The 27293-nt window shown below is 43.7% G+C and overlaps 1 protein-coding gene and 1 long non-coding RNA gene across 2 annotated transcripts; one reads left to right on the top strand and one right to left on the bottom strand.

Moving 5' to 3' along the window:
* The first annotated feature begins 326 nt into the window (after nucleotides 1-326).
* Nucleotides 327-27226, top strand: tagapb (T cell activation RhoGTPase activating protein b). Its single transcript, XM_030405890.1, has 14 exons — nucleotides 327-571; nucleotides 4280-4365; nucleotides 9979-10149; nucleotides 18378-18542; nucleotides 20805-20846; nucleotides 21250-21334; nucleotides 21442-21495; nucleotides 21884-21953; nucleotides 22218-22369; nucleotides 22953-23114; nucleotides 23700-23809; nucleotides 24126-24312; nucleotides 24608-24689; nucleotides 25291-27226. Exons 1-14 carry the CDS (start codon nucleotides 497-499, stop codon nucleotides 26454-26456), a joined length of 2607 nt encoding a protein of 868 aa, XP_030261750.1. The 5' UTR covers nucleotides 327-496; the 3' UTR covers nucleotides 26457-27226.
* On the bottom strand, nucleotides 8135-10085 carry LOC115574389 (uncharacterized). The gene is made up of 2 exons (XR_003982478.1): nucleotides 9951-10085; nucleotides 8135-8668 (listed from the first exon to the last, which is right to left on the bottom strand). It is a non-coding gene; the product is annotated as an uncharacterized LOC115574389 (long non-coding RNA).
* Nucleotides 27227-27293: the final 67 nt, after the last annotated feature.

The following is a 27293-nucleotide window of genomic DNA, read 5'->3' as shown; positions in this document are numbered from 1 at the left end:
ATGCAACTATTCATGTTTGAACCGGGGGGATGGGGAGAATATCTCTGACAATGTTTTATAGAGGCACTGCCTGTCACGGCATCTCACCCTCGTTACCCTGAAAATGAGGACAAGGCAGCAGGGCCTGATGGGCCGCATGGCGATCTCATTATGGGAGGAAGCTGCCCCACTGGAGCGGAACAGGACAGGCTGTGAGGGGGGGGGGGGCGTTGGTGGCTTCTCTCAAACTGGCACTGCAGGTCCAGGTCAGGCACAAAAAACAAACAAAAAACCCCTCTACTACTTTGTGTGCCAGCCGGGCCTCCATTGTTGTGAACCTCATTAGCACCAGCATGAAGAAGCTGTTTGGCAGGACAGTAGGCATCATTCTGCAGCCGCTCGCTCACAGCAGAACCCTGAAACTGGGACGCTAACAACTTCCCCTCCGCTTGCAGACTGAAAACTACACACAAACACCAGACAGCAGGAGGTTGAGGGTTTACTCGGAGACACCAGCATGGACCCTCCAGATTATGGACCTGCAGCGATGAGGAGAGGAAGCTATGATGATGCTACAGCTTCTCCACGCCCTGTGAGTATTGATCCCCCATCCAAAGGTGAAAAAGATCCCGTTGGATGACCGCACAGTGTGATTCAGTGTGAGATGCTGCTTTTCAAATGTTCAAGACTCATGAATCTTACACCAGCAGGCTGTGGCATCTTAAGTGCTTCTTTAGTGCGATGTGGGGAAGGGACCGGGGTTTTAAGCCTGTATTACATAAGAAGGTTGAGAAAAGGTCAGTAAACATCAACCAGGACAGAAACCTCTAATAAGCTCCATACAGAGTGACGGAACTGTTCGCTTACTGCTGATTTACTGGTAATAAGGTGACAGGAAACATGCCCAGGGTCCGATCAATTTCCATTCAATTCCTCCTTAAGAGAAGCTTTCCAGAGGTGTTGATGTACGACATGTAAATGCCAAGCTATTGGTTATGGAGGGGGTTATGTGAAGTCGCTGAGCCTCACAGAGAGAAGAAACAAATCATCAACACATAAAAATATTCTGTAAACTGTGACCAGAAAATCAATCCATCATTTTTGCTTTAGACATATCAGTGGAGGAATTTAGAAAAAATCAAGGAGACCTCAGGACATTTTCCAGTCTCGTTTTTGGTGACAAAAACCAAAACAAATATCTTTGATGAGAATTTGGGACATCTTCTGCTGTGTTTTTGGCCAAAACATGATCTTTTATTGACCCTTACCAAGTGTTTTTTGTGATTAAACCTAACCAGTCAAAACATTTGAGATCTATCTTTATTTGTATAATTCACAACAAAGTTTATTTTATGACATGATATTTCCCCCCTGAGCAAGTACCTTCACCTGCCTGCCAAACAATTATCCTGTTCAGGGTGCTCACTGTGTTATTAATGACAAAGGACCTATTCACAAGTTTACGTATGAGGACTTGTTGTTTAGCTGCTCACACTGCATCAAAGCAGCTATAATCAATATTTGTATATTACAGTAGCTTGATGTCTTAGTTGAGAGCTGTTGCTTGTGGAGAAATCTCAGCTCTCCGGCCCTTCATTTTCCATCTCCTTCAGTCCTTCGCCTGCAAACAGCTGGTGAACATGTGAAACATTTAGCTGCTGCACAGCCAGATGTTTCCCTCAGAAGGTGGTGGAGACCAAAAACAGAGCTACAAAAGCTTTATGGAGCTTAAAAATACAACACAACACAAGTTTGGTCTAGAAGATTATTTCATCCAATGTTTATTAAAGATACGAGAAGATCAATGGCATACATACGACATGTTACATGATTATATCTTTTGTCACAGATTATCAGCTGGACACATGAATGTTTTCGTGTCTCTGTGTGATTTGCTAGTGTTAATGAGGTTCCCTGATTTTCATCTAATAATGAAGCTTTGTGTTAATGGAAACACGAGTCATCTAACCCCAACAATGATGAACAGTGAATTTGGGTCTGAAAATTAAATTAAAGAAGCTGTTGAACAGTGGCATTGAGTCAGCTAGTCATTTTCTTTGCTATGTTCTAGGTTTTGGTGCAGTTCAAGGTTCAAGACAGGAGCTAGTCTAACATCTAACTGTAGTCCCTTTATGCAACTCACAAAACAACATTATTTAAATGGATGATGAAATAACAAGTCACAAAAAATGAATTTTCTTTAGTGAGAGGGCCAGGCACTCTTTCTATATGACATAAAACTACATGATCGGGATAGTGACCAACAGTGAAGTGCATGCACCCTGGATGATCAATCCGGTCCTCAATGTCCTGGTCCATCATGAGTCAGTGGACATTGTGTGCCAGGATGGAAACTAGCTGCAGAGGCCAGAAAGAGATTCTTTGTCAAGTCCTCCTGCTTTTGTTGTGTTGTTTTTCACTTTCTCTTCAATTCTGCTTAACCCAATTTCTCAGTTTGTCCAGCAATTAGAGCAAGAGAGCAGCCACAAAAAGATGGAATCACTTGTTTGTTTTCTTTCACCCAAAAGAACAAAACAGAGTTGATGTGTGTGGACTGTTCCTGCTGTGATGAATTAAAAGATAAATTAAAGGGTTTGATGTTTGCAGCATGACCCAGAATTAAAAAGCCACATTTTTACTAATGGTTTGCCATAAATCATGGTATAGACATTAATATCCCCCTACGGATAACGTTCTCTAAGGGAAAGGTCATCTCTGAGCTCTCCTGCCGGCTCTGGCTCAGAGCAAAATCTGATGTGACTCTGGATGTTTATTCCTCCAGAGGGTTTAGCTCTTCACCAAAGACCGACCAACAAGAGAGCTTTTAAAAAAAATGCAACTTGATATATAGCTTGATTCAAAGCTCTCATCCAAATCACACCACTTTCTTTTCTTCTTCTTGCAGTATGAACGTCTTGCTGTTGCTAGGCAACATGTAATCAGCTGTCAATATAGAGAGTTCATACATGAGCGTTTCAAAATCACACACTAATGGGAGTCCATATGTCATTATCATGGCCCGGTGACTTCGGTGAGATTCAAACATTTTCTGGTGAGGGTTTAGATGCTGATGGCGTTTGTCTGTCCTCAGATTGAACAGGAACAATTTCTCAACCAATCTGTTCCTGTAAATGGAGTGAGTTGAGGCTCGGAGGTCTTTCTTTGTTCAGTTTTCTGACTTCTAACACTGACAGCATTTTTCATTTACAGTGCACTCACAGTGTCCATATTCTCAATGTGTCTTGTTTTTGTAATGATTCTTAAATTGGAAATGTGGCTCTTGCAGACGGGTCGGGTTATTTTGAGGGAAGTTTCTCCATGAATATTTACTAGCTCTACTTGTGCGTTCCTTCCTTCCCATTTCTAATGTTACCTTGTCAAAATGATCACAGAGGATTATTCTGGAAGTGCTTTGCTGACTGTTTATGAATCTTTATAAGTGCTTAAACGTTATGCTTCCTCCATTGCAGCATTAGGGGTGAATAAGCACTTTGACTGATTCAATAATAAAAAAAAAATCAATCAACAGGTCAATGAACTCCAGCACTAGAAATGTTTTTAAGCTAAAGCCTTGGTGGGGACCTAAGGACCAACAAAGTAAAGAACACAGTTTTGTGTACCAGTATAGTAAAAGTTCTCTCTCTTGATAGAATCAGTGTCCCAGTGGAGGACTTCATTGAGTCTTTGCTTTGCTTTTTGTCGTCTGGAAAAAACGACGATGCATTCAGCTTGGAAATGGAGTCTTGCGGTAGTTCAGGATGGCCACCGAAGTCATTTTATAATTCTCACAATAGGTGGTAAATATTTTTAATACTGACATGCTCCCAGTCTGCAGAGACTAGAGTCAGATGAGGGTTACTAGCTGCATGGCTAACAGAGCTAATATACTAACGGCAGCTAGAGGTTGCAGCTTCACATAGTAACAGCAAAGGACAATGTGAGCAGTTAGTCAGTCTGTTTGTCCGGAGTGACCTTTTTTTATTTTAATTTTTTTTACAAAATATTGCACCTTTAAAAGTATATACTTTAGACTTTTATGATTCCATCCTGGACTTTCACTTCCCTGTCAGACTTTCTGATCTGACATTTGCAGTCTGTAGGCTGACATGGAGACCAAAGTTTTATTCATACTGTCGAGGCAACAAGTTAAACAAATGGGTTGAAGACAGTTAGTATGTAACACCTGACAGCCGACCGCAAGCGCAAGTGTTAAAGCAAGTGTGAAAGTGACAGAATGGTGTGCAGTCTGAAGGTAAAACATACTGACCTCACATGTAACATTTGCTCTGTTTTCTTACAGCACCTCAGACACTTGGCTCATAGACGACGCTCTGCCCCGTCACTTGTCTTTGGAAAGGCGCTGGGGATGCCATGGTCACCTATCAGGTGCGTACATCATTCTTCTAGACCTTTCGCCATCCTTTGCAATGTTGACTGAACACATGCCAATATTCTGTAGGAACATGTCTCTTATTCAGCTGCAAGTGAAATCACATTCTTTATCAGTTGTCTGCTGTGGGAAACTGAGTGATTAGTGAATGAGCTTTTTTACCTTCACTTGAAGCACATCGCATTTCCTGGATCGGCTTTGAGATAAGCATGAAAAAGACCACTTCAAAAATAAGTTTTAAAAAACACTGAATAGTTGTTCACTGCCTGAAATAAGTAAAGAAAGATTTTGTCTATATAAAGTATAATGAGATATTTTTACCAGAAATAAGACAAATGCACTTAAGATTTAAGATGTAATATTTTGAGTGTGTTGTGTAACTAGCATCGGCTCTTTGGTTTTGAGCAGGGTTTAGTTTATTGATGGACTTGCAGAAAGGAATTAAGCCGGTGTCGAACAATTTACCCGTAAAATTACATTCAAATTGAGCTGATTGTGATCAAGCAACACAAACAACACAGCATGAAGGATGAAGAGAAGAAGTGAAGGCAGCAAAACAGAAGAGAGAGGGGAGAAAAATAACAAGTATTTAATAAAGAAAAAAAAACATTCTATCGAGTGAAACCAAAAAGGTTGAACTTGTGAGACATCAGAAAGGTTGATGATGCAATCTCTGTGATGTAACATGAACAACAGTGTCTCCCTTGCAGCCTGCTTCACCGTTCGTATGCAGTTGTCACCACACTTTGGTTTGCCTCTTACTTGCAGACCAGATTTACCTGACATCTTTACACCCGCAGCAGGTGTTGACGCAGACAGTAAATGTGGGTCATCTAATAAAACAGGTGCTCACAGCTGGATTTGTCTGTTGTGACGCATTTTTGATGAGTTGTTTTCTTTTGTAGTGCTTCTCTCTCCTTGATGTTGTTGCGTATGCCGCTCAGGTCAGGCAGAATAAAGTTTTTAAAAGTATGATACAGAATATAATAGTACAATATGATATGTTTGGGGTATTGTTTATGTTCTGTTTAAACAACAAACTGCTCTGTAGATAATTTAAAGCTCTATTAGGGCTGAAGAAATGTAATCATATCAAACACTGCTCTCTGCTCACATACAGCCACAACCATAGTGGAGGAAATACTAGTTTCATGAGAAAAACATTTATGTAAACCGATGTGGCTCATATCAAGTTTCACAGTCTGCAGCCTCCAGCCAACAGATGGCAGCACATAAAAATACCTCGAATCGTGTTCTTCACAGAGGATCCGCTCGACTGACTGCCTAAAGAGAAAGAAAGTTGTTTTCCCGCCCACCACCGCGCCACGTGTCGAACGATGTTGTGATGTCACCTTGCTGTCACTCGTGTTGTTTTCAGGCCACACAGCCTACTCTGTTCAGGCCACAACCACAGATGTCCCTGTGGGGGATTCACAGAGTGGGGTTTTGAGACGGCCACCTGCACAACTCCCTGATAAACCCCAATCACAGAGCGCCAGGCTGTTCATCTCTCTTCTTTTTCACTATCTATTTCTAACTCTGGATAAACCTAGATAACAGGTAATCATGTATTTAACACTGGCTCTGGGAGGATTGCTGTGTTATGAGACATGCGCTTCTTTCAGATTTACAGTGCTGGTTTCTTGAGCCTGTGGTCATTCATGTTAAATGTTGTTTTTTTTTTTTTTTTTGGCCTTTTATGGCTTTATTGATAGTACAGCTGAAGATATGACAGGAAACAGGGAGAGAGAGGGGGAGTGACACGCAGCAAAGGGACCCAGGCCGGGAGTTTGGTTACAATTTAAAGACTTTGAAGGTCTGTATGTTTACTGGCTTTCAGTTTGTTCCCCTCGCAAAATACATTTGAGTCATCGTAGGCCAACAAATAAATAAAAATGTAAAAAGGTCAGGATTTTCCCCATCAGAAGTTCACCCTCGAGAGGTCGAGACTGCATTTGTTTTCAACATAAACAGATAAATATCATACCATTAACCACCATACATATTTTTTTCTGAAATATAAGGTCTCAGTGGGGAAACCAGATAAGGAAGGACTTTGCTTCTCATTCAATTTTGATACGTAAAGACTATGTTTCTGGAACTATCTATAGCAAACAGAATGAAGCAATTTAATCATCAGGCTCTTGCCACCAGTCAAACATACTTCCTCTGATCCTTTGGCTTTGAAAGCTCGTCATAACACACCTACAGTCTGTCTGCTCAAATTCTTCATGTGTAGGCTCAGCATCACCTCGCCTTAGTTTAACTTTTTAACCTTTTAATGCTTTTATCGCCCTAGTTAGACAAAGACCACCTGAGCATCCAGTGGGCGAGTCCATCAAAGCAAACAAAAAAGAAATGTCAGACACATCCCACTCTCACGCCTCCTCCAGCCAGTCAGCGCTCAAGACGCACACACCGTTGTGCATTTCCATGAGGTGGGGGGGCTTCGTGGGCGTTAGTTTCACTCCAGTAGGACGGCCACTGACGCAGACACTACCTCAGCGTAAAATAGAAACACATATGGGGAACGTAACTAGCTATATGTAATAGGTTAAATATAATTATTGAACAACGGTACTGTAATTAGATTATTGCATCAAGGATGTAAACCCCACCTCATACCTCTTTACAGACATTGTGGTTGTTCACGACATCTTATAAATGTTACATAGCATAGTAATGAGACCATGTAGCGACACTGAAAGGATAGTTAGATTTGAAGGTTTGTCTGTTTTCTCGTAGAAAATTTGATAAGATCTATACCTCTCTCATATCCATGCATTAGATATGAGGCCGCAGATGGATAACAGCATCTTACTGGTTAGACTTGCTCTGTCCGAATGTAACAAAAAACAAATTGTATAAATTTCAAGTTGTGGTTTTTTGGGGCAATTATGAAGCCCTGGCCCTTGTCGTTTCTTGTAACAGCCCGAGGATAGCCGGTAAGCTAAGCTAACATTAACTGGCTCGTGGATGTTGTTTTCTTAACATCTAGCTTTTTTCAATAAAGTCAATACATTTGTTTCTAATAATGTTGAACTTTTTACCTACTTTTAAAACCCCACTACTGATGGTTCATGATGGCATATCATAGTAATATTTAGAATGACTGTTAGATTAGATCAATACCACTCTCAAATCTGTTTATAGATATGAAGCTATGACCAGAATCTGGATAACATTAGCTTACCCGAGCTAAATGTAACAAAAAATGTATTAATGATAAGCTGTTGTTTTTGGGGGCTATTATGTACCGGACATATAAACACTGAACCCATACCCTTGTCATTTAAAAAAACAAAAAAAAAGTTTTACCTTTGAATCTAGCGAGTACAGCTGACACGAAAGACTTCCTTAATCATTGTTGTAAACTTTGGACAGTACAGAGATAGGCAAAAAGCTAAGCCAACGTTAACTAATGAAGCAACATAAATGCATCACTAACTGTAATTTACATTCATTCTGAATTGTGCTATTCTGTCAAATACGTAACATCCGACATTTTTACATGTTACTTCTCTGCTACTTGTACCTAAGTTAACGATCTTAGCAGTGCTTCTGCATTTCATTTTACATTTTAGTTGGACTTTCGCACACTGATTGATTTGCCGGTATTATATGTGTCATCTTCAGTGGGCCTTGAGGGTGACAGGGAAAGTACCTCTGCTACAACTATTTGAATTTCTGCCCTGAACCCAGAGTCAGTGGGAAGAGCAGTGACCAAACTTAGTTTCATAATTATTCAGAACAAACAACTCTTACTTCTGGTGGATACCTTGGCTTATTTATTGACTTGATGCGCACTGAACCTTTAGAGACGCTACAGTTTGTTTTATTATTTGACATGTCATGTTAAATATCAAGTGAGATGAGAAGTAAAATCAAGAAATGAAAGCTAAAGCCGATGCTATTCATAAATAAAACCGTCTGAGTTTGCTCCCCATTCATTTCAGCTGAACAAATAAGCAAGCTAAAGACGGGTAATACCTGCGTCTTCCCCTTTGATGGTGATAATAAAAGTCATATCAGGTTATTGACATGATATTGATTCATGCCTTTAGACACTGATCTGACATTCTTCCTCAAATTAAAACATAATTCCACCCTCTCTGTGGTATTTTGAAAAGGATTGCGGAAGAATTATAGTCAGTGAGTGTTTATTTCACAAAACAAGCGATGGGTCTTTCTTGGTGAATCTGTGATAATCCAGCTGCTAAAGCACAACATCAGTAACTTCTGCCTTTTAAGTTCTTGCGGGCCGTTCTTGCTGGCGTTTACAATCTTCCAGTGTCACATCTGCAAAAGGATGAGACAAACAGTGGGTGCCAAATTCACAGATGCAGTTTTGACAGTTGTGGGTAATGGTGGGGTAGTCCCACCATGATGACTGAAGCCCCTCCAACAGGTCATAAAACACAAGTGGTGGGTTCACGAGATGATTGACGGGAAAGGAGAGAAGAAATACAACAATGTTCAGCTACACAAAACAACTGGACTGGTTTACCTTTTTGAGTCCTGGTCATTTATTTTGAATGAGAGTTTTATAGTTTCATATAGAGACTCCTAGCACATGTGCTGAGGGGTAGAAGAGGACACGGCCAGATTTTAAAGAGGTTATATAAGTGATCACTCATGTGGACAGCTCAGTTGGCTCTGACGTGAATTTCCAGCGCTCATGACATCGCTGCATTGAATCAAAATGAGTTATAATTGCTCCTCATCTTTTGCAAAAAATGAAATTGAGAACAAAATTTCTTGGAATAATGTGGTGTGGAGATGAATCTGTTATGAACTTTCTAACAAATGTTTTTGCGTTAGCAATGAATCCCTTAAGGCAGTTATAAGGCAGTTTCATGAATACTAATTCAGTTCTTATGTCATCTGCTTTTATAAGGGTGCATAAACGTGTGCAATATGTTACAATAAATACTGTATGTATTGAATGAAAATGACAACCTTTACGGGTTTTAGACTTACAAATTACGCCACTCTTCATGATTTTTTGTCATGTATAGTTTGTTTAACAGTACAAACAACAAAGTTTAAAGTTAAAGTCAGTATGCTCACTGATAAAACGGTTCAGCTTCATATTCACATGCTAGCTACATATAGCTTACCTGCTAAGCTACAGACAGTGGTGTCAATCTTCTCTTCTGACTCTCAGCAAGCAAGGAAGTAGCTATTTTTCCTAAAACGCTGAACCTTCACACAGAGTTCAAAAAGCCTGTTTTTATGATGCTTACCCAATTTCGAATACTTTAACCAAGCATTAGTTGATTATTGTTCTACTGTCAAAAGCAGTTTTCAGGATGTTGTGTATCATTGGTCTTCATTAATAGCCATTACTTTACCTGCAAACTGCACACTTTTTGTAATACAAAAAAAAAAAATACAAGCAGTTTAAAGTTGTGATGATACATATTTCAGATACTCCAATGCCCTCTGGCACAACTCATGGCCATGAGAGGTTGTGAAAATTTTGCAAACCTATTGAAAATCGTAATGTAATGTAATCCTTCACTTTCACAGACATGATTACCAAAATTAGCCTGCACTCTGACTCGTCCATCTTACCTACCTCCTCTTGTGTGTGTCCTCTCACTCAGGGAGGAGGCTTCCTGCTGGGTCTCTGTGGAGCAGAGTCCATTCGTCCTCGGCCTCACCAGCGAGAACGGAGAGCTGCTGCTGGACGAGTGTGTTCAGGTCACAGAGGGCTCGAAGACCAAGGAGCGACACCTGTTCCTCTTCAGTGATGTCATTGTCTTTGCTAAACTCAAGTGAGAAGTTATAAATATATATTCATGCCTCAAAACATGTTGATCACCAGCTATTTACAGTAAAATGTTAAGAAAATCAGTGTCAATGGAACAAAATGCGACACTGGGAAACTACTGAATTAACTGACAGAAAATCAAAAACAAACAGTGGAAGTGCAACTGAAAATGCTGAAGTGGTGTTTTAGTAAGTTTCGCCTGAAAAATGTCGTAGATGTGTACAGTTGGAATGGGAGAGTGAAAGAGGAAGTGAGAGCATAACGTGTATTTTTGGACCGTGCACTCGGACTGTTGGGGAATCTCCGCGCACGGACTGTTTGTGTTTAGTCACTCTGATGCGAAGAAGAAGAAAGCATGGTGCTTCCCTTTCAGGGGAGTCACATGAGCATCGACGGCGTTCACTGAAAACCATTCGATTTCAAAAAGCGATTTCAACACGCGCTCAGCTGATTATAGTGTCATGACAATCTAAAATGAACAAGGGGATACAGACAAGCTTTAAGCTGTCGTTTCTGCTCGCTGCTCACGTTCGTCAGATTGTTTTTCAGAGCCGGTGGAAGTTTTAAAGCACTTGAGTGGGAGGTCACAGTCATCTCTGAACCACAACCTGCCCACTGTTCCAGTAGGTGCGCACAGCTGGAGCGGCATGATACAATAAACAGGCTTTGGAGTCATTTGAGTCTATATATAAATGTGCATTCATTACTTCTACAGATGGTTACTGTACTTTTCAGTGTTCACGACAGTTCATCAAGTTCAGTTTACTGGTCATGAGGAGTAGGCTTCTCCGGCTCTAAAGGGAGCTTTCTAAAAGCTTGACAAATGAGCTAATTTTCTATCATTTCCCCCCCGAGGCTTTTTAACAAATTGGTTTGGGAAAGTTCAACTATACTTATGAAAGCCTCTTAATACACATTTTCACTGTCTTGCTGAGAGTTAGGGTGCATTCAGTAATCCAATCTGATGGTCTAGATTGTGCGAGATCGTGCTTTGGAGCTCAGAGTTACCAACGCTCCCCTTGATGACAAGATTGGTACCGAATGTCTGTCTAAAGCGGCAGACAGCGGCTGGTTAGCTTAGCTTAGTTTATGAGACTAGAGAGCAAATAGCTAGCCTGTCGAAAGTTTATAAATGCTGCAACCAACACCTCTAAAGATCATTAATTCTACACATGATTTTTTGAATTTGTACACAACCAGAAATGTTCTTAATGTTCGGCACTTAAGATAAACTACGCTAATCACCTCCTGGCTCTATCGGCGATAAAGACGGGGAAACATTGGGAAACAGCTTCGCTGGCTGTGTCCAAAACTGAGAAAATCTGCATTCCAAGCACACTTTTCAAAACACAGTGTCGCGATATTTAATCTGAACACAGAATAAAGTCTTTAAGTCTCTATGCTATGTCAATTTCCTCGTGGCTGTTGCTTCATACCCAAAGCGGTGCACACAACAATTATTGATCTTCTACATAACTCACTCTCTGAGTCGGCAAGGACGTAAATTAACTCATGCCACTATTTACAAATAAATCCCTGCCCGGCTAGCTTTTTTACCCTGTTTCCAGACTGTATGCTAAGCTAGGCTTAATACATCCTGACTCTGACTCGACACTCTACTCTCATCTTAAAAAAACCTCAAATACATTTAATTATCTAAAGTGTTGGATCATTCCGTCAATGTGTATTTATTAGGTTTTAGACATTATGCGAGTGGTAGGCTAATGGTAAATGCTACGTACAGTGCTCCTAAATAAATATTTGTTTAATAAAAATACCGCTTAGAAATACTGACTTATAGGGGAACACTCAGGGACTTGTAGTGTTCCAGTACTGGTTGAAATAAAAAAAAAAAAAAAAACATAACATAGCTTTGCTTTGAAGGCAACATGTAACAAAGCACATTGCGTGAGTGGATGCCTTCAATTCCCATTTTCCCCCAGGACCCCACAGTGTGTCAACCCAACCGTGTGTGTTTCTCACAGCCATTCTATATATTACTTCTGGTCAGTTGTGTGTCACTTTCCTCTCTATTTCTTTACCATAACACCTCTTGAATCCTGATTCCCCTGCCCACCTCCGATCTATCAGCGCTACAGGATCCAGTTCGCAGGCTTCTGCTGCAAACACGCAGAGTTCAGCAGGTCAGGATAGAATGCTGTTAAAACATGATGTGAGGCTGTGTACAGAGGTGTAGTTTGAAAAAGGATGATTTCCCTCTTATGAGTCACATTGTGAGGCAAAAGCAATTCACTAGCAAGGACCACACCGTCAACGAGATGCGTTTAAGGATTTATTAGTGACAAAGGAAAACGAAGTGTCGAAGATCTTGGTTCTTTTGTGTTCTTCGAGTGCGTTGTGGGGATTCTTGTAGAGAATCCGCCGCCGCTCCCGGGCAGCGACGGGCCCCCTCATGGACCTACGAAGGAGAGGAGAGAAAGAAGAAACAAACAGAGAGAAATGGGGTGGGGGGGAGGGGTGCAGAATACGAGAGCGAAGCAGATGAGAGGGTCAGGTGGTTATTTATAGAAATGCTGAAGTTGGCGCTGTTGAGGTGTGGTCCTGCTCCTGAAACTTCGCCAATTAAGCTTCAATTCACTAGCAAGGACCACACCGTCAACGAGATGCGTTTAAGGATTTATTAGTGACAAAGGAAAACGAAGTGTCGAAGATCTTGGTTCTTTTGTGTTCTTCGAGTGCGTTGTGGGGATTCTTGTAGAGAATCCGCCGCCGCTCCCGGGCAGCGACGGACCCCCAAAAACCTCCAATTACTTGAGAAGAGATTGAGCGGATCTGAGATCTTTGAGATCTGAACAGATGTAACGGTGGTACGTTTGGGAGGACCAGCGGCCTATGAGATGTATGAAGTGTTCTGGGAAGCCATTACGGGAGGCTGAAGTGGCAGCTCCGATTCTGAAGGAGTGCCCAGAGTAGTTGTCGGGCAAAATACCAGACAATGAGAGCATCCGGCGAAAGTGATGGTGGAACCAGAATCGAGTAGCCACTTGGCTGGATTCGGAGATGAAAAGAGGATCTGTCGTTGTTGTGATATTTACGGAATTGCAAGAAATTTGCGAGGGTTTCGAAGGGATTCAGTGGTGATTGGACCTTGAAGAAGAAGACGGGTGTAGGCGGACCAAATTGATTGGTTTTGGTTTGCTTTAAGTGGAACACCATAGTGTCGTCTGAAAAGCGAGACAAGTCAGAAATGCAAGCATGACGGCTTGAGTCGAAGTGAATGGTTGAGGAGGTGAATTCGGAGCATCTGAGGAAGCCAAAAGGCAAGCAAGAACATGGCTTCCGGGGTTTGGGCGACTTGAGGAGTGCCGTACCCGGAACGGATCGTGTGGAGGCAGATTAACGGCAAGTTGGCATTAAGAGGAAGACGGCGAGGGCTTAACGAACTGTTAACGAACAGCCGGTTATTGTCTTGGAAAGAAGCTGATACCGCTAAGGTAAGCTTGGTGGTGCGTGATTTGTCATGAGGAATGGGCGTAAGTACTGAAAGAAGTCGTGGTGATGAGATCGAATGACGGAAAGGTTGTGTTGTATTGGTCGTGAAAGTAATGGAAGCTTCCAAGCTGTCCAGTAGGAAGAGAGGGTCGAGGGTGATTATGGTTGTTGATGGTGGAGCTCTGGTAGTCGCTTATCAGGGGTATAAGCGCAGGATTTACGAGTTGAATGTCGACGCCCAACTGGCGTAGGGAAGGTATCTGCGTGAGGTGCCAAGCTTCTGAACTTCTGGCATTCATTAGCGAGCTTCGGGGGCGATTCTGCCACAAGCCATCTTCCTTTGTAGAAACCCCCAAAACCGACCTAAGGAGCAGCATCGCTGTACAGATGGATGTCATGTGGGTTAGTTGGTTGGTCATCGTAAAAGAAAGTGATTCCGTTCCAATTGGTGATAGGGTTGAGTCACGGACAGATTTCAGCAAGGCTCGAGCTATCCAGGGAGATGGAGGTCAAGAGTGATGGGACGGAAGGGACAGAAGTTGACGTTTGGTGCGGCGCTGGGCGCAGAAGAAGGTTCGGCTGAGCTTTACGACCGGGAATGAAGTCTAAAACTTGTTAGTGTCAAGAATGATTCCGAGAAACTCAAGGGATGTGGAGGGGCCCTCTGTTTTCTCTGCGACGATGGGACCCCGAGGTTGGAGAAGACTGAAAGTCAGGGTAAGCAGGCCGGAAGCGGGTGGCGATGTGGTGGGGGGAAATTGTTAGACTGGATCCAGCTGAGGGCTTCAGGTGGGGTGTCGAAGAGTTAAGGCTGCTTTGCGACCAAAGGTGAGCCTAACGGCGAAGTAATATATACCACGCCAATGGATGCTGAAGAAACGGCAGAAGTCGGGGTGAATAGGGAGGACTTTAAGAGCACTGGTCTGTTCCTGGACCTTCCTTAACTTCCTTAGCGAGCGTGCGGTCAACTGAATCTGGCTCGGTTATGGTCGACTGAAGATTTTCGATTTCAAAAGAGATAGATGATTGTGTGGAGTCCGGGGTGAAGACCTTCTTCAAGTCCTTTATGAGAAACTAGCTTTGGCGAGGTAGGTTGAACGGGCATTCGGGGTGGGCGTGGCCCCCGCTGCAGAAGGAGTAAACGTGGAGGAAGCGGCACTGGGACACGGTGCATCCGGTACTGTTGAAGCCGTTGCAAATCGAACAACCTCCTTGGTGCATGACGGGCCTGCCTTTCTTATATACGCCGTTGATTATGGGAAGATGACAGAAGGGGTAGATGACATCTGTTCTGGAGGTATGGGTGCTGGTGGAGCTGCCGACAACAGGCGAGAGAAGGCTGAAGCTCTCGTTTGGTTTTTTGTGCGGCCCAGTGTGGGTAGCTGTGTATAAAGTGAAATTAGTGGTTGCCTGTTGAGGGGGAAGAACGGGTGCCGGCATCCCGGTGCTGACGACCCCAGCCGACATGAGCTGCTGGGACTGATGGAGCTGGGAGATGGAAGCTCCCTGCATCCCGGCATAGGGTGCTGGCACCTGGTGCCAGGAGATGAAGCGAGGTGCTGTGGTTGCTGGAATTAGACGGCAGAGGGCACTGGCATCTTGGTGCCAGGAGACTTGGTTGAAGCGAGGTGCTGTTGTTGATGGAAACAGGAAGCAGAGGGCGCTGGCATCCTGGTGCCAGGAGCCCTGGTTGAAGCAATCTGCTGTGGTTGCTGGAAATAGGCACCAGAGGGCGCTGGCATCTCGGTGCCAGGAGCCCCGGTTGAAGCGAGCTGCTGTGGTTGCTGGAAATAGGCACCAGAGGGCGCTGGCATCTCGGTGCCAGGAGCCCCAGTTGAAGCGAGCTGCTGTGGTTGCTTGAAACGGGAAGCAGGGGGTTCTGACATCTCGGTGCCGGGAGCCCCGGTTGATCAAGCTGCTGTGGTTGCTTGAAACGGGAAGCAGGGGGTGCTGTCATCTCGGTGCCGGGAGCCCCGGTTGATCAAGCTGCTGTGGTTGCTTGAAACAAGAAGCAGGGGGCGCTGGCATCTCGGTGCCAGGAGCCCCGGTTGAAGCGAGCTGCTGTGGTTGCTGGAAACAGGAAGCAGAGGGCTCTGGCATCTCGGTGCCAGGATGAGAATCAGAATCAGAATCCTTTAATGTTCCGCAGACGGGGGAATTTGTTTCTCGCAGCAGCAGAATATTACGAGAACAGAGCAATAGCAAAATAGATAATAGAATAGACACTATAATTAAAAAGGGAAAGAAAATGGAATCGAATCGACGTATATACATATTTACATGATGTAGTGCAAGAATGGACAGTAATTTTTAATATACAGACCGGAGCGGTTGAAGCGAGCTGCTGTGGTTGCTGGAAACGGGAAGCAGACGGCGCTGACATCTCGGTGCCAGGAGCTCAAGTTGAAGCGAGCTGCTGTGGTTGCTAGCAGTGGGCGGTAGGGGGCACTGGCATCTCGGTGCCAGGAGCCCCGGTTGAAGCGCGCTGCTGTGGTTGTTGGAAAAAAGCAGCGGGGGGCGCTGGCATCCCAGTGCCAGGAGCCCCCCCAAAGGTTAGCTGCGGTGATGGCTGGAACTGGATGGCGGTGGGCACTGTGGAGTTTGCCCTTGAGGTTGTAGGTTGCTGTAGCTGATGATGATAATCCTGATAGAAGTTGGAGGGTCCTAGAATGCATCTGGGCGCTCCCTCTGGAGTGTAGTGATGCGAGAAGTGGTGGCGGAAACTCTGGAGTTGTTTGATCTGGCAGAGGATCTCTGTCTCTGCTTTTGCTGCTGCTCTTTGTTTTCTTTGGGCTGTGTTATTTGATTGTACTGTCCCTTTAACAAGAGCGTAGACGTCACTGTCTGTAGGGCTGTGCGTGATGACGTCACCTGGAAGCGATCTGGTGTCGATGATGAAAATCCTGATGGGGATTGGAAGGTCCTGAAATCCATCTGGGCACTCCCTTTGGAGTGGAGTGATGACGAGAAGCGGTAGCAGAAACTCTAGAGTCATTTGATCTGGCTGAGGATCTCTGTCTCCACTTTTGCTGCTGCACTTTCTGTTGTCTATGAGCTTTCTGCTGTCTTTGGGCTGTAGTATTTAATTGTACTGTCCCTTTTAACAGGAGCGTCGACGTCGCGGTGTGTTGCGTGCGCGTGATGACGTCACCCGGAAGAGAGCTGGTGTTGACGGAAGAAGCACACATGCGTGTGGAGAAAGTTTGGCTTTATAGTCCATTCGGTGAAACAGAATTCATTTGTCGTTTAAAGTTTTCTGGGGAGTGGCTACTGTCCAATCGGTGACTGTAGAAGATGAAAGCCGGTCGGGGGAACTCACCAGAGCGTGGAGACGTTGAGACCGGCGAGTTGTTCGGCCGGTGTTGGCGGAACGATGGCGGGAGGCTTCGCTTCTTGGAGGTGAAGGAGTCGGCGAACCATGGCGAACTGCAGCGACGGTGACTTTCTGTTCCGGAATTTCCTCGTCCTCTCTTTGCTGCGGAAGGAGGTGGGCTGGGAGACACGGGAGAGTCGTTGGACGTGCTATGATAATCTTGGATGTTGAGGAGAGATGAACCAGGCGGGATGCGAACCATGGATGAGACGAAGTTAGTGCTCTTCGGACTCGCTCGCGCCCTAGCCGGCTGTAGGGCCACTGGAATCAGGGTCTCGGGAACGGAGGTGACGGGAAAGTTGTCGGCTTCAGATGAATGGTGATCCTGATCTCGTCTGAAAGATCATCTCACGGGGATAGTGATACGAAGTCCATGATGAGGTGAGTAGAGCCTGATGTTGCTCGTACAAAAGTTTGGATGTGCTCGGGCGAGGCGATGTCGCGTGATCTCGTTTCTGGGTGCGAGAGCGCAGAATACGAGAGCGAAGCAGATGAGAGGGTCAGGTGGTTATTTATAGAAATGCTGAAGTTGGCGCTGTTGAGGTGTGGTCCTGCTCCTGAAACTTCGCCAATTAAGCTTCAATTAATGTGGCTCTACCTCTCGCCACCCACTTTTCAGAGGCACAAAGGATACAAATCCACTCACCTTGAGAGCAGACTTCACCGTAGCCCTGCACATCAAACTGTTCCCTCACAAGTGCGCAAGACCTGTCACAGCTGACATCTCTTAAGCTCTCTTGAAACTTGAATTCCCCGTAAACTATTTGTTTATTTATTTACTATTTGTGAGGGTAGTGTTCCTCACCAGTTTGTCATGTATGAAAATGTATGTGTGTATCAATTATCCCCTTCAATTTTACACGTATCTGTGGAGCTCTCACATAACAAATCACCCTTTGTTATTTCTTTCTTCAGCCTGTCATCATCGTGCTGCTCTGAGTTGATGTCAACCAATCAATGAGCAATATGTGTCTCCTTATACTTCACAATCAACACATCCTCGCAGTGTTTACATGTACGAAAATCAATATCCGGCTCCTGTGGAAGGGATTGTTTTGTAATTGGCCAGGTGATTTCTATAGACCTGTGTTTCAAGCTGTTTCATGTTAAATCACATATTTTTGTCGCTCTGTGTTCCGCCTGTAATCATCTCGCTGCACTGACAGTTTCCAGACATGTGTGTCAAAACATGCTCTTACACGACAAACACACCTTTTTTTCTATTCTCAGCTCCAACTTTGTCACAAATAGGGGACCGATGAACAGAAAATTAAAACAAGTCTTTGTGGCAGAAATTTATGGAACTGAAACCAGCATTTTAATCTTGGGGAAAACACTGTGTCAAATGGGAGGAGAAAGGGCTATTTAAATGCCCTTTTCCTTTCTTTCTGCTTCTTTTGTAACAGGTCGAACGCCAGCTACCGTCTGAAGCACCGAGTGAGCCTCCAGGACATCTGGCTTTACGGTTTTGAAGATGAAATGCAGGACGAGGAGGGAACAATGGGGGATATTGACCTCAGGGTGACCCTCGTCTTGGCCTGGGATCTCACCTTTTGTTTGGTGTGTTTTAGGTGAGAACGCATTCTTGACTCACAGGCGATGACTTGCATACAAAAGACAGCACGTTAAGGTTTTTGATCCATGGGCTTAAATACACATGCTCAAACACGATCATGTGTGTGCCCGTGAATATCTGTGGCACACTGAACCTGCTTTCACTGGATGTGAAGAGGCGGGGACGTCACCTCAAATTGGATTTTGGTTGATAGGTTTTTTTTTAGGGCTGGTTAATTTGAACAAAAGATGCCATCTTGAAGAGTGGAACTGATTCAGTTATAATCGAAAATGTGCTATTCTTTGTTTTTCCTGTGCAGTATGGAACTGCGAGACCTGCTGTCAGAGCTGTCATCATTATACCTTCCAGAGACAGCGAACATCTCACATCGCTACAGACTGTCAGCTCCAGATACTCCAACAAACTATAGAGCTATCCACTTTAAAAATCAAATTCACCACTGATACAGTCTACAGAGTTAGTCATTTGTTCCTGTTGTTTGTGTTTTTAACATTAGTTTGACATGTTCTTGCTTGGGTCAAGGTTAGAAACTGCGCTCCTGAAGTCAGTATTTGTTTATTTCACGTCAGAGTTGACAGGACTGACGTGGGTTTTTAACTTGGAGATATGTTTTTGTGCTGGTTCGAAAAACTTTTACACATTTCACACATTAAAACAAAAACATTTTAATTAACTGAATTAGTTCAGTGTGTTGCCAGTCAAACTTATAAGCTTCCACTCTCATTAGTGTTTGTCTAAATATAAAGCTGCTGCCAAAAGCTAGTTAGCTCAGCACGAATACTTGAAACTATTGATTTGTCGGTCTTCAAACAGGTTGACCCCGCCTGAGAGCCACTTTCTTTATTATCTCCCTCAAGATGTTTTCACCCGCACCTGTTTGTCGGTCAGTTGGTTAATCAGCAGGATTACCGTTTGACATGCCGAGTCGAACTGAGTTAAACCAAGCCAGTGCATGTAAATGGAAAAAAAAACGTTCCTTTTCTTTTTCTTTAACAAAGACAGGCTAGCTGTTTCCCACTGTTTCCGGTCTTTGTGCTTAGCTAAGCTAACTGGCTGCTGGCTGTAGCATCATATTAACCGTACAGATCTTTACATCAGTATTTTAGTTGTTGTGTTTTCAAAAACCCCAGAAAGATGAGTGAACTCTTGGTGAAAGCTAATGTGTTCCTAATAAAGAATAAACTCATTGAAACTATTTCTTTTAAAGGCCCTGAGGTCAAATTGGTTTTATGTAACACGAATAGGCACACACACACAAAAACTTTCTGTTTCGAAACAAACGTTCTGTTTTGACCGTCTCTTTTTGTCAGTCATAAGACAAATGACATTTGAGGCTGTTCTCGAAATATTCACACTTGTAGTAAATGGTCATATGATTTGTGACCTACATGAAAACAGGGAAGTACTGAAGAGAAAGTCGTCCTGCAGCATCACAAGGGTTTGCAAAATAGGAAGTGCGGAGCTGGCCGCCAAACCAAACTGCATGTCACGGGATTAACATCAACTGACTATCTGGAAATGCTGGCCTTTACAATAAAGATGAAGCACGGGAGAAACACTGTTTTTTGATCCTTTTTCCAGACAATATGATCAACTTAAAGGAATGAAAGCACATGTATCTCCTCAGTAAATGACATGTTGGCCTCATCAAAGGTTATGAATGACTGCAGTTGAGAAATGCAGTCATTCGTGTTGTTCATGGACTCCCACGTTTCTCGCAAAGTAATTAATAAAACCATAAAGCTGTTTTTGACTTCCAAAATGATGAATCCCCCGACGGGTTCTGAGTTGTTTTGTTTGAAAACGAGACATGTGATTGGACGATACGTTTCTGGTAATGATTCAGTGTGTGAAACTTTCATTCCTTCTCACTCAAATGAAGGTGATCGCAGAGCCTGCGAGAAACCCTTGCTTGTGGCACCGCGAGCCGCCTGGCATTACCGAGGTCAGGCTATCAAAACGTGACCCCCCTCCTTCAGGTGAGCGTGTAGGTTCACGTATCTGTGTCGTCGTCATGTTTCCACTGATGGACACCAAACCACAGCGAGTTGAGTCTAGGAGGAAGTGGAAGGTGTTTGGCTGGGGGCCCGCCGTGACGCTGCTTCCTGTTCCCATGACTGAGTTACAGTTTCCACCGGAGTTGTTAAAAGAGACTGTGGGTTGTCTCTTCGACTCATTCCTCCCACTGTCTCTGCGTGGCCTGTTTGGTTCTCTCTGTGGATTAGTAACTCATACCATGCTGTTATTTTGCCAACAGGTCGCCTGAGGTAAAAGAACGCTGGTTAGATACACTTCACAGGTAAGAAACATCATTATTATAAATATATGTGTTGTCCACAAATGGCTTTCTATATTCTTTCAAATCTCATATTTGATATATTGGACGTCATCTGAGCTATATGATCTATGTTGACTATATAGTATTACTAGGGAGTACATGATTATCAGCTAACTATCGGTTCAATTGAATTTTTTAAAATGCTAATGAATGTATTAGATAATGTGGATTCGAGCACAGCAAGATAACATCTTTAAATCTGGATGAACAGTGTCGATGGTGTCGCTGTGTGCATCATTGGATTACTTTGTTCCGTGGCCGGGTTGACACTCGAAAAACCATCAAATAACAGACGTTTTGTGTAGATGAGGAAATGTGAATAGGGTGGAAAGATTCTGAAGGCAATTTTCTTTTGCCATCGTAGGAAAATTAAAGACGCAAACGCGAGGGTTGGTTGTGCTTCCTCACCGCCAGACGTCCTCATGAAGGTGTTGAGTGGCAGCATCACAGTGAGTCTCTCAGCTATCACTTCACCACGTCCAAAAAAACACAATGTTTCTTTTTTTTTGTTTTTTTTTCTCTTACTAAATACTTTTTCTCTCTGTCTCTCTTCTAGACTAAAACTCTAACAGGAGGTGGCATGGAACAATTCATTGAGCTTCCACTTGATGTAAGTACAATTTTCTCTGGTGTCTTGAGATTAAAAGATGTTGAAGCAAAAACAACTGTTTGCAAGAGTCAGCTGCACCTTTCCACTGTTGCTGAGGGGACATTAGAAAGTTTTTCTGCTCCTGAAATACTTACATTTTTAGCTGCAAAAATTCTAAAATGATAAGATTTTCATGCTTGAAGACAACAAATACTCCTACATCTGATCAGTCTTTGGCTTCTGTTGTGCGAGTGATTCACTCTGCACTCATTCACGTGTTAGCGGGCGTGTAGGACGAGGATTGCATTGCCGGGCGATTGAAAAAAAGACTCTCTTAGTTCCCCTTTGCATGCTCTTGTTCCACTTGCACGCTCGTCACCACATCGCCTTTTCTTTATTTTGTTGCCAGGGCGATGCAAAGACTTCTGCTCTGCCAAAACAGTTGAATAACCATGAGGAGAGGCCGCAGCAGTCCACTGGTGAGTTTGAAAGTGTCAGTTCGCCTGGAGGGAGGGGCTCATTAATTGTGCCATGTGTGTCAACATGAGGCCCAGGAGAACGACCACAGAAAACAGAAAAGGAAATGTAGCTAATGATAAGAGTGAAGTGAAGAAAATTGTTTTCACACTTCTGTGTTTCTTTGTTGCTGTGCTGCACAAGATTCCGCCGATAGATAACTCTGTGAGTGTTATATAACATCTTGAATATGTAAATAATGCATGAAACATTTCTGCTCCCTATAGAAAACAAGTGGAGCCTGGTGAGGAGGCTCAGGAGAGCCCCCAGTTTCACCAGCAAAGCGCGCCGGTCTGATGCAGACACCAAGCCGCAGCTGTTTGGACGGCCCCTCTGCAAGATATGCCCAGACGAGTGCTCACTTCCTAAACCAGTTGCTGTAAGTCAAGTTTCTATGTTAAATGTCACATCAATCATCTCAGCACATCCACTTGCCAGTCGAGTTTCTCTGAACTGCTCAGTCGCAGAATAAAACGTAATCGTTACTCCTCGTTTTCTGGTTGTTCCTAAAGTTTGCTGTCTTGTTTTAAGCAACATAGGACAGCTGTTAAAGGTTATAAAGGTAGCACACGCACAGTTCTTCAGGAAAAGGATGCCTAATGTCAATTTCCCCAATTTGTTCTGGCCATGTCAACAAAAACATGCGAGTGTTTCGGCCTAGTTGCCCACATCAGAGCATGGTTACTACATTGACGTAACGTTAAGCTTGTTGGTTGACAGCAGAATAAATTATTCTCCCGAAGATTTGTGTGTCTTTTGTGAGCGTGAACATTGATCAGGCACCTACTTATTTGACCTTTACCAGTGATTCTAAGAATGATGGCAGGAAACCATGCGAGCGCAAGAGCTGAGCATGAGGTTGATAAGCATCAGCTCGACAGGCACCCAACACACACACACACACACACACACACAGCTTCTCACCTCTCCTGCTCTACCCTTTGTCCCCGTCGCTTCACCAGGAGATGCTGGTGTTGCTGAGGAAGAAAGGGCCGTCAACAGAGGGAGTGTTTCGGAGGCCGTGCAACAGCAAGAACATGAAGGACATCAGGGAGCAGCTGAACAGTGGCGTGGAGGTGGACATGGAGGGTCAGCCGGTCGTCCTGCTCGTCGGGCTGCTCAAAGTACGCTCCTTACACCAGTGCTCGCTACACCTAATTAAGCTACTTTTGCAACAGGTTCTCTCACTATGTTAATTCGGCCATCAACGCTGTTACTGTACCACAACCACAGCTACTACGGCTGCAGCTGCTGTTACCGTACTACTACTACCGCAGGGTTGGAAGAGTACTCATATCTCTTACTTGAGTTAAACTAGGCCACAGTGTAGAAACCCTGATAGAGGTCATCAGAGATTAAAAGCAGTTGTGGCTGAGTAGAAGTAGAAAGTAGTAGAAAGTGGAAATACCAAAGTAAAATACCTAAAAATTGTACTTAAATACAGCCCTTGGGTAACTATACTAACTTGTAACTTTTCACAACTGTACTTCTAATATTCAATCTGCTATAACATAACATAAAATACATATAGGCCAGCATCTAAAATAAGAGTTCCCTCTTTAACGCGAGCATGTTGTTTGTGTTGCGCCCCCACATTTCATCCTCAGATCTTAAAGATAAGCACCAGTGTAGTTTAGTGGCACAGTCAAGTGATCGTATCTATTATTAAGTACTGTGTCTCATCACTGTACCTCTCTTGTTCACTGCAGAGCTTTCTGAAGGAACTTCCTGGCAGCCTGCTGGCATCTAAACTTTATGACACCTGGATGACAGCTCTGGACAACGAAGACCCCCAGCAGAGAGCTCTGGAAATCACAAAGTAAGCAATCAATGCCTGCTAATGAGTCCAGACAGTGCCATTCACCTGCAGCTGTACCCTCATTCGTACATGAAAGGAGATCTCTTGGTGATTTTTTGTGGTCAGACATAAATAGGTGACATTTTGAGTGGAGTTAGGTATACTTTGGGGGCTTTCACAATGTCTGACATGTAGGTCGAGCACAAACCACTTCTCCTTTTTTAGTCGGTCTTCTGTTGAAAAGAGGGAAGAAGTGTTGAATGAAAAAAAATTGAAATGAAGCGCCAAGCTAACCTCTTCTTCCTGTTCTCCTTTCTTTTCTTCCTTCCCCCCTCAGGGTGGTAGACCAGCTCCCGGTGGCAAACAAACTCCTCCTGCAGCATCTCGTGTGCATCCTCCATCACATCGTCGAGAGTGCTGACACCAACAAAATGGACGCCTACAACCTGGCGGTGTGTATCGCCCCCACGCTGCTGCAGCTGGACGGCACCCCGCTGGATGAGCAGAAGGAGAAGCTTGAAAAGGTAGAGAGTCTTGTTATGAGTAAACTTTCTCACTTTTGGCTCTTTGAAGCTTTGTGGAGCAGAGTGCAGAAAACCTCAAAAAGGTTTCATAAGAAAGACTGCACCGACGCTTGTTAGCTCTTAAATGCCAATAAAAAAAAACAAACAAACACACCATCAGGACCAAATGAAGAGCGGTAGTGCATCTGTTCTGAATATCAGCTTTGATTTTTCAGGGTTCTTTATCTAATTTTCAGTTTTAGTTTTGATATCCTTCATTTCACTTATCATGTTGCTTTTATCTGATTTGCTGCAGGTCACAGAGCTAACTCAGTTCCTGATTGAGAACTGTGAGATACTTGGAGAGAATATCCCAAATCTGCTGGATACTGATGAAGGTACATTTATACATCACTCAAATATTTTATTATCGTCTCTACTATCTCCATTTAGGGACTGTGTGAAATGTACTTAGGCATGGGGGGGGGGGGACTCTCCCCTTGACTTTCACAAATTCCTCCTCCACAATCTCTTAACCTAACGATGATTTCAAGCTTAATATGTTGAGGGAACAAGAATTTTCATGTAACACAAATAGCTTATTAGGAGATGGAATGCCAAAATGATGTATCATAAAAAGGAGATCTCAAAGTTTAGATATTGCTCCTTCTAGTAACTACAAACTTAAGCCCTTTTACAGGTATGTCAATGTTGTTTGTTTATGGAAAAACCCAGCAAACGCATGTTTTAGACACATTTAATTTAATGTATTTATTCAATCTTTATCAACGGTAAATCCTGCAATAAATAGATTCAATTAAATAGAAATAAACTAGTATAAAAATAAGAAAATTAAAGACGCTTCCTTTTGCTCCCAAAACTTTGAGACTACCTCCTTTACTCAAGTTAAATTCAATTCATATTTGCACAAGAAAATAAGTAATTATAATAGTAAAAATGAAAGATCCTAATCATGTCTTTCTTTCCGCCACTCTGCAGACTCACTGTCCTCTCAGCATCACGACTCTGCGTACGACAGCACCGACCCAGATGGAGATGGAGAGGCTGGAGAGAGTGCCAGCTCCACGCATGGAGAGATTGGGTCATCTTCCTCCCTCAGCCCCAGCCTCACTGCCTCCATTTGGCCAGCTGATGCTGACTTTGACCCGAAGCCAGCTTTTAACCGCCGCTGCTCTGAGCCCATCATCCTCCTCTCACCTGATCTCCAGAACCTGTGCAGCCATGCCAGGAGCCATGACGACTGCTCGGTGGAGAGGAGGGACTTCGAGGAGCAGCCTCTGAAAAAGCAGATCTCAGATGACTCCTTCCTGCTCAGAGGACGAGGTGGAGTGAGGCCGGTGTTGTCTTTTCCCAAACTGAGCAGCAGCTCCAACATGGATCCATACATGGCAGGGAGTCGTGCTAAGGACTGCTCAAGCTCTTCTCTGGAGAGCGCTGCCTCTAATCAGTCAGAGGGGTCCGTCTTCACCAGCTCCCCTGTGGCGTCTCCATCCTGCCCCAGGAGAGCAAACAGCACCAACCAGCCTTTGGTGGCAGCAAAGGCTCAGCAGGAAATTCCCAGACCGATTACAGATGAGAAGAGGCGTTCACAGTCCATGAGAATCACCAGTAAAGTCCTCATGAGGACCAAGAGCTTAGGGGCCTTCAGCAGGAGCAGCCTGAAGAAAGAGCATCAGAAAGAAAACTCCTTCCCCTGTGAAACCCTCCAGGAGGACTCTCAAAGTGAAGCAGATCCACCAGCTGAGCTCCTGTACAAACCTCGCCCTCTGTCTGCCATCGAATCGTTTAGGCTTGCGGACAGCAAGCTGCCCTGCAGGCCTCCACCCTACCAGCACGCAATGCAGAACACTGGTCTTCCTCCACAGTATGGATCAATGACTGTACATGATGCTGTAGAGTTTGAGAGAAGGTCTCGTCCATCTTCTGTAAATTATGACTTCCCACCTTCCTGTTCTGGCGACCAGTACATAAACTGTCTTGCTCAAGCAGCACAGAACGACAGCAACATTGTTGAGCGGCGGCAGCCTTTCCGCCAGAGAGCTATGTCCGAGTCTGTGTCCGCTGCTCATCGTGAGGTTGTGTCACGGAGATGTAGCCAGCCTGTGTTTGAGGAATTGTCTTATGCCAAGGAGTCTTATGTTTGACTGACTTTTCAGATCAGATTTTCATGTTCAATGTCAGTGGACAGAGCTGAAGAAGCAGTTGTCAAACTGCAGAGTTAGCGGCTAGCAAGCTTCTTCTTATTATTCATTCAGAGCCTGGAGGATCTGGATTGGTTTGCCTTGTTCTTTCTAGTTGAGAGAACTTTATATGGACGGATTGTATGTTTCTGATAATAGCAAGAGAGCTTGGACTAATAATAACAGCCACTTCCTCCTCTTCTCCTTTACTTGTCAATGTTCTTTTGTGGGTTAGAGAGAAAAACTGTGTTTCTGCCCACTGAGTTGGAGAAATGCTCATGTATGTGCAGAGAGTCCAATCTGTTCATTTTTCACTGGTTCACTTTGATTGAATGTCAGCTATGTGCCGCCTCAACGGCTGCACTTTCTCAGTAGTACTATTTAGAGTACATGATATAAAATATGTAGTTTGTGATAGTTATCTAGTCCACCACAATGAAGCTATGAACACACAGCTAGCTGTGGATAAAATATGCTATGAGTTTTGATTGTCTATGTGTTGATTGATATATATGTACAGTCTAGAAAGTTGAAGTTTTTTTGGCTTTTTGTAAATCCTTTGTCCACTTCTTCCACTACACTAAAGCACTTTTCTTTCGACGATCTATGCTTTGTTTATTTGTGTGCTGAAATGTAAATAGAGTGAGAATGCAATAGTTATAGATTTCACCTGGAATTCCACCATAAGTGTAAGAGAAGTCACACAATAAAAGAAAAATAACAAAGTGAAGAAAGTGTATTTGTTGTGTTTCTATGTGGCCTTTCAGAAACCTCACGTCTCAAATGGAGGCGGTGGTCCTG

The sequence above is a fragment of the Sparus aurata genome, chromosome 22 (genome assembly GCF_900880675.1).
Source record: "Sparus aurata chromosome 22, fSpaAur1.1, whole genome shotgun sequence".
NCBI lineage: Eukaryota > Metazoa > Chordata > Actinopteri > Spariformes > Sparidae > Sparus > Sparus aurata.
The sequence above is the reverse complement of the archived record's forward strand: the minus strand, read 5'-3'. Positions and strand labels throughout refer to the sequence as shown.

Coding starts and splice junctions, on each gene's coding strand:
- tagapb (XM_030405890.1), top strand. CDS start 497: ATGGACCCTCCAGATTATGGACCTGCAGCGATGAGGAGAGGAAGCTAT. Junction 20,847..21,249: donor TGGTTAGATACACTTCACAG/GTAAGAAACATC, acceptor TTGCCATCGTAG/GAAAATTAAAGACGCAAACG. Junction 21,496..21,883: donor TCATTGAGCTTCCACTTGAT/GTAAGTACAATT, acceptor TTTTGTTGCCAG/GGCGATGCAAAGACTTCTGC.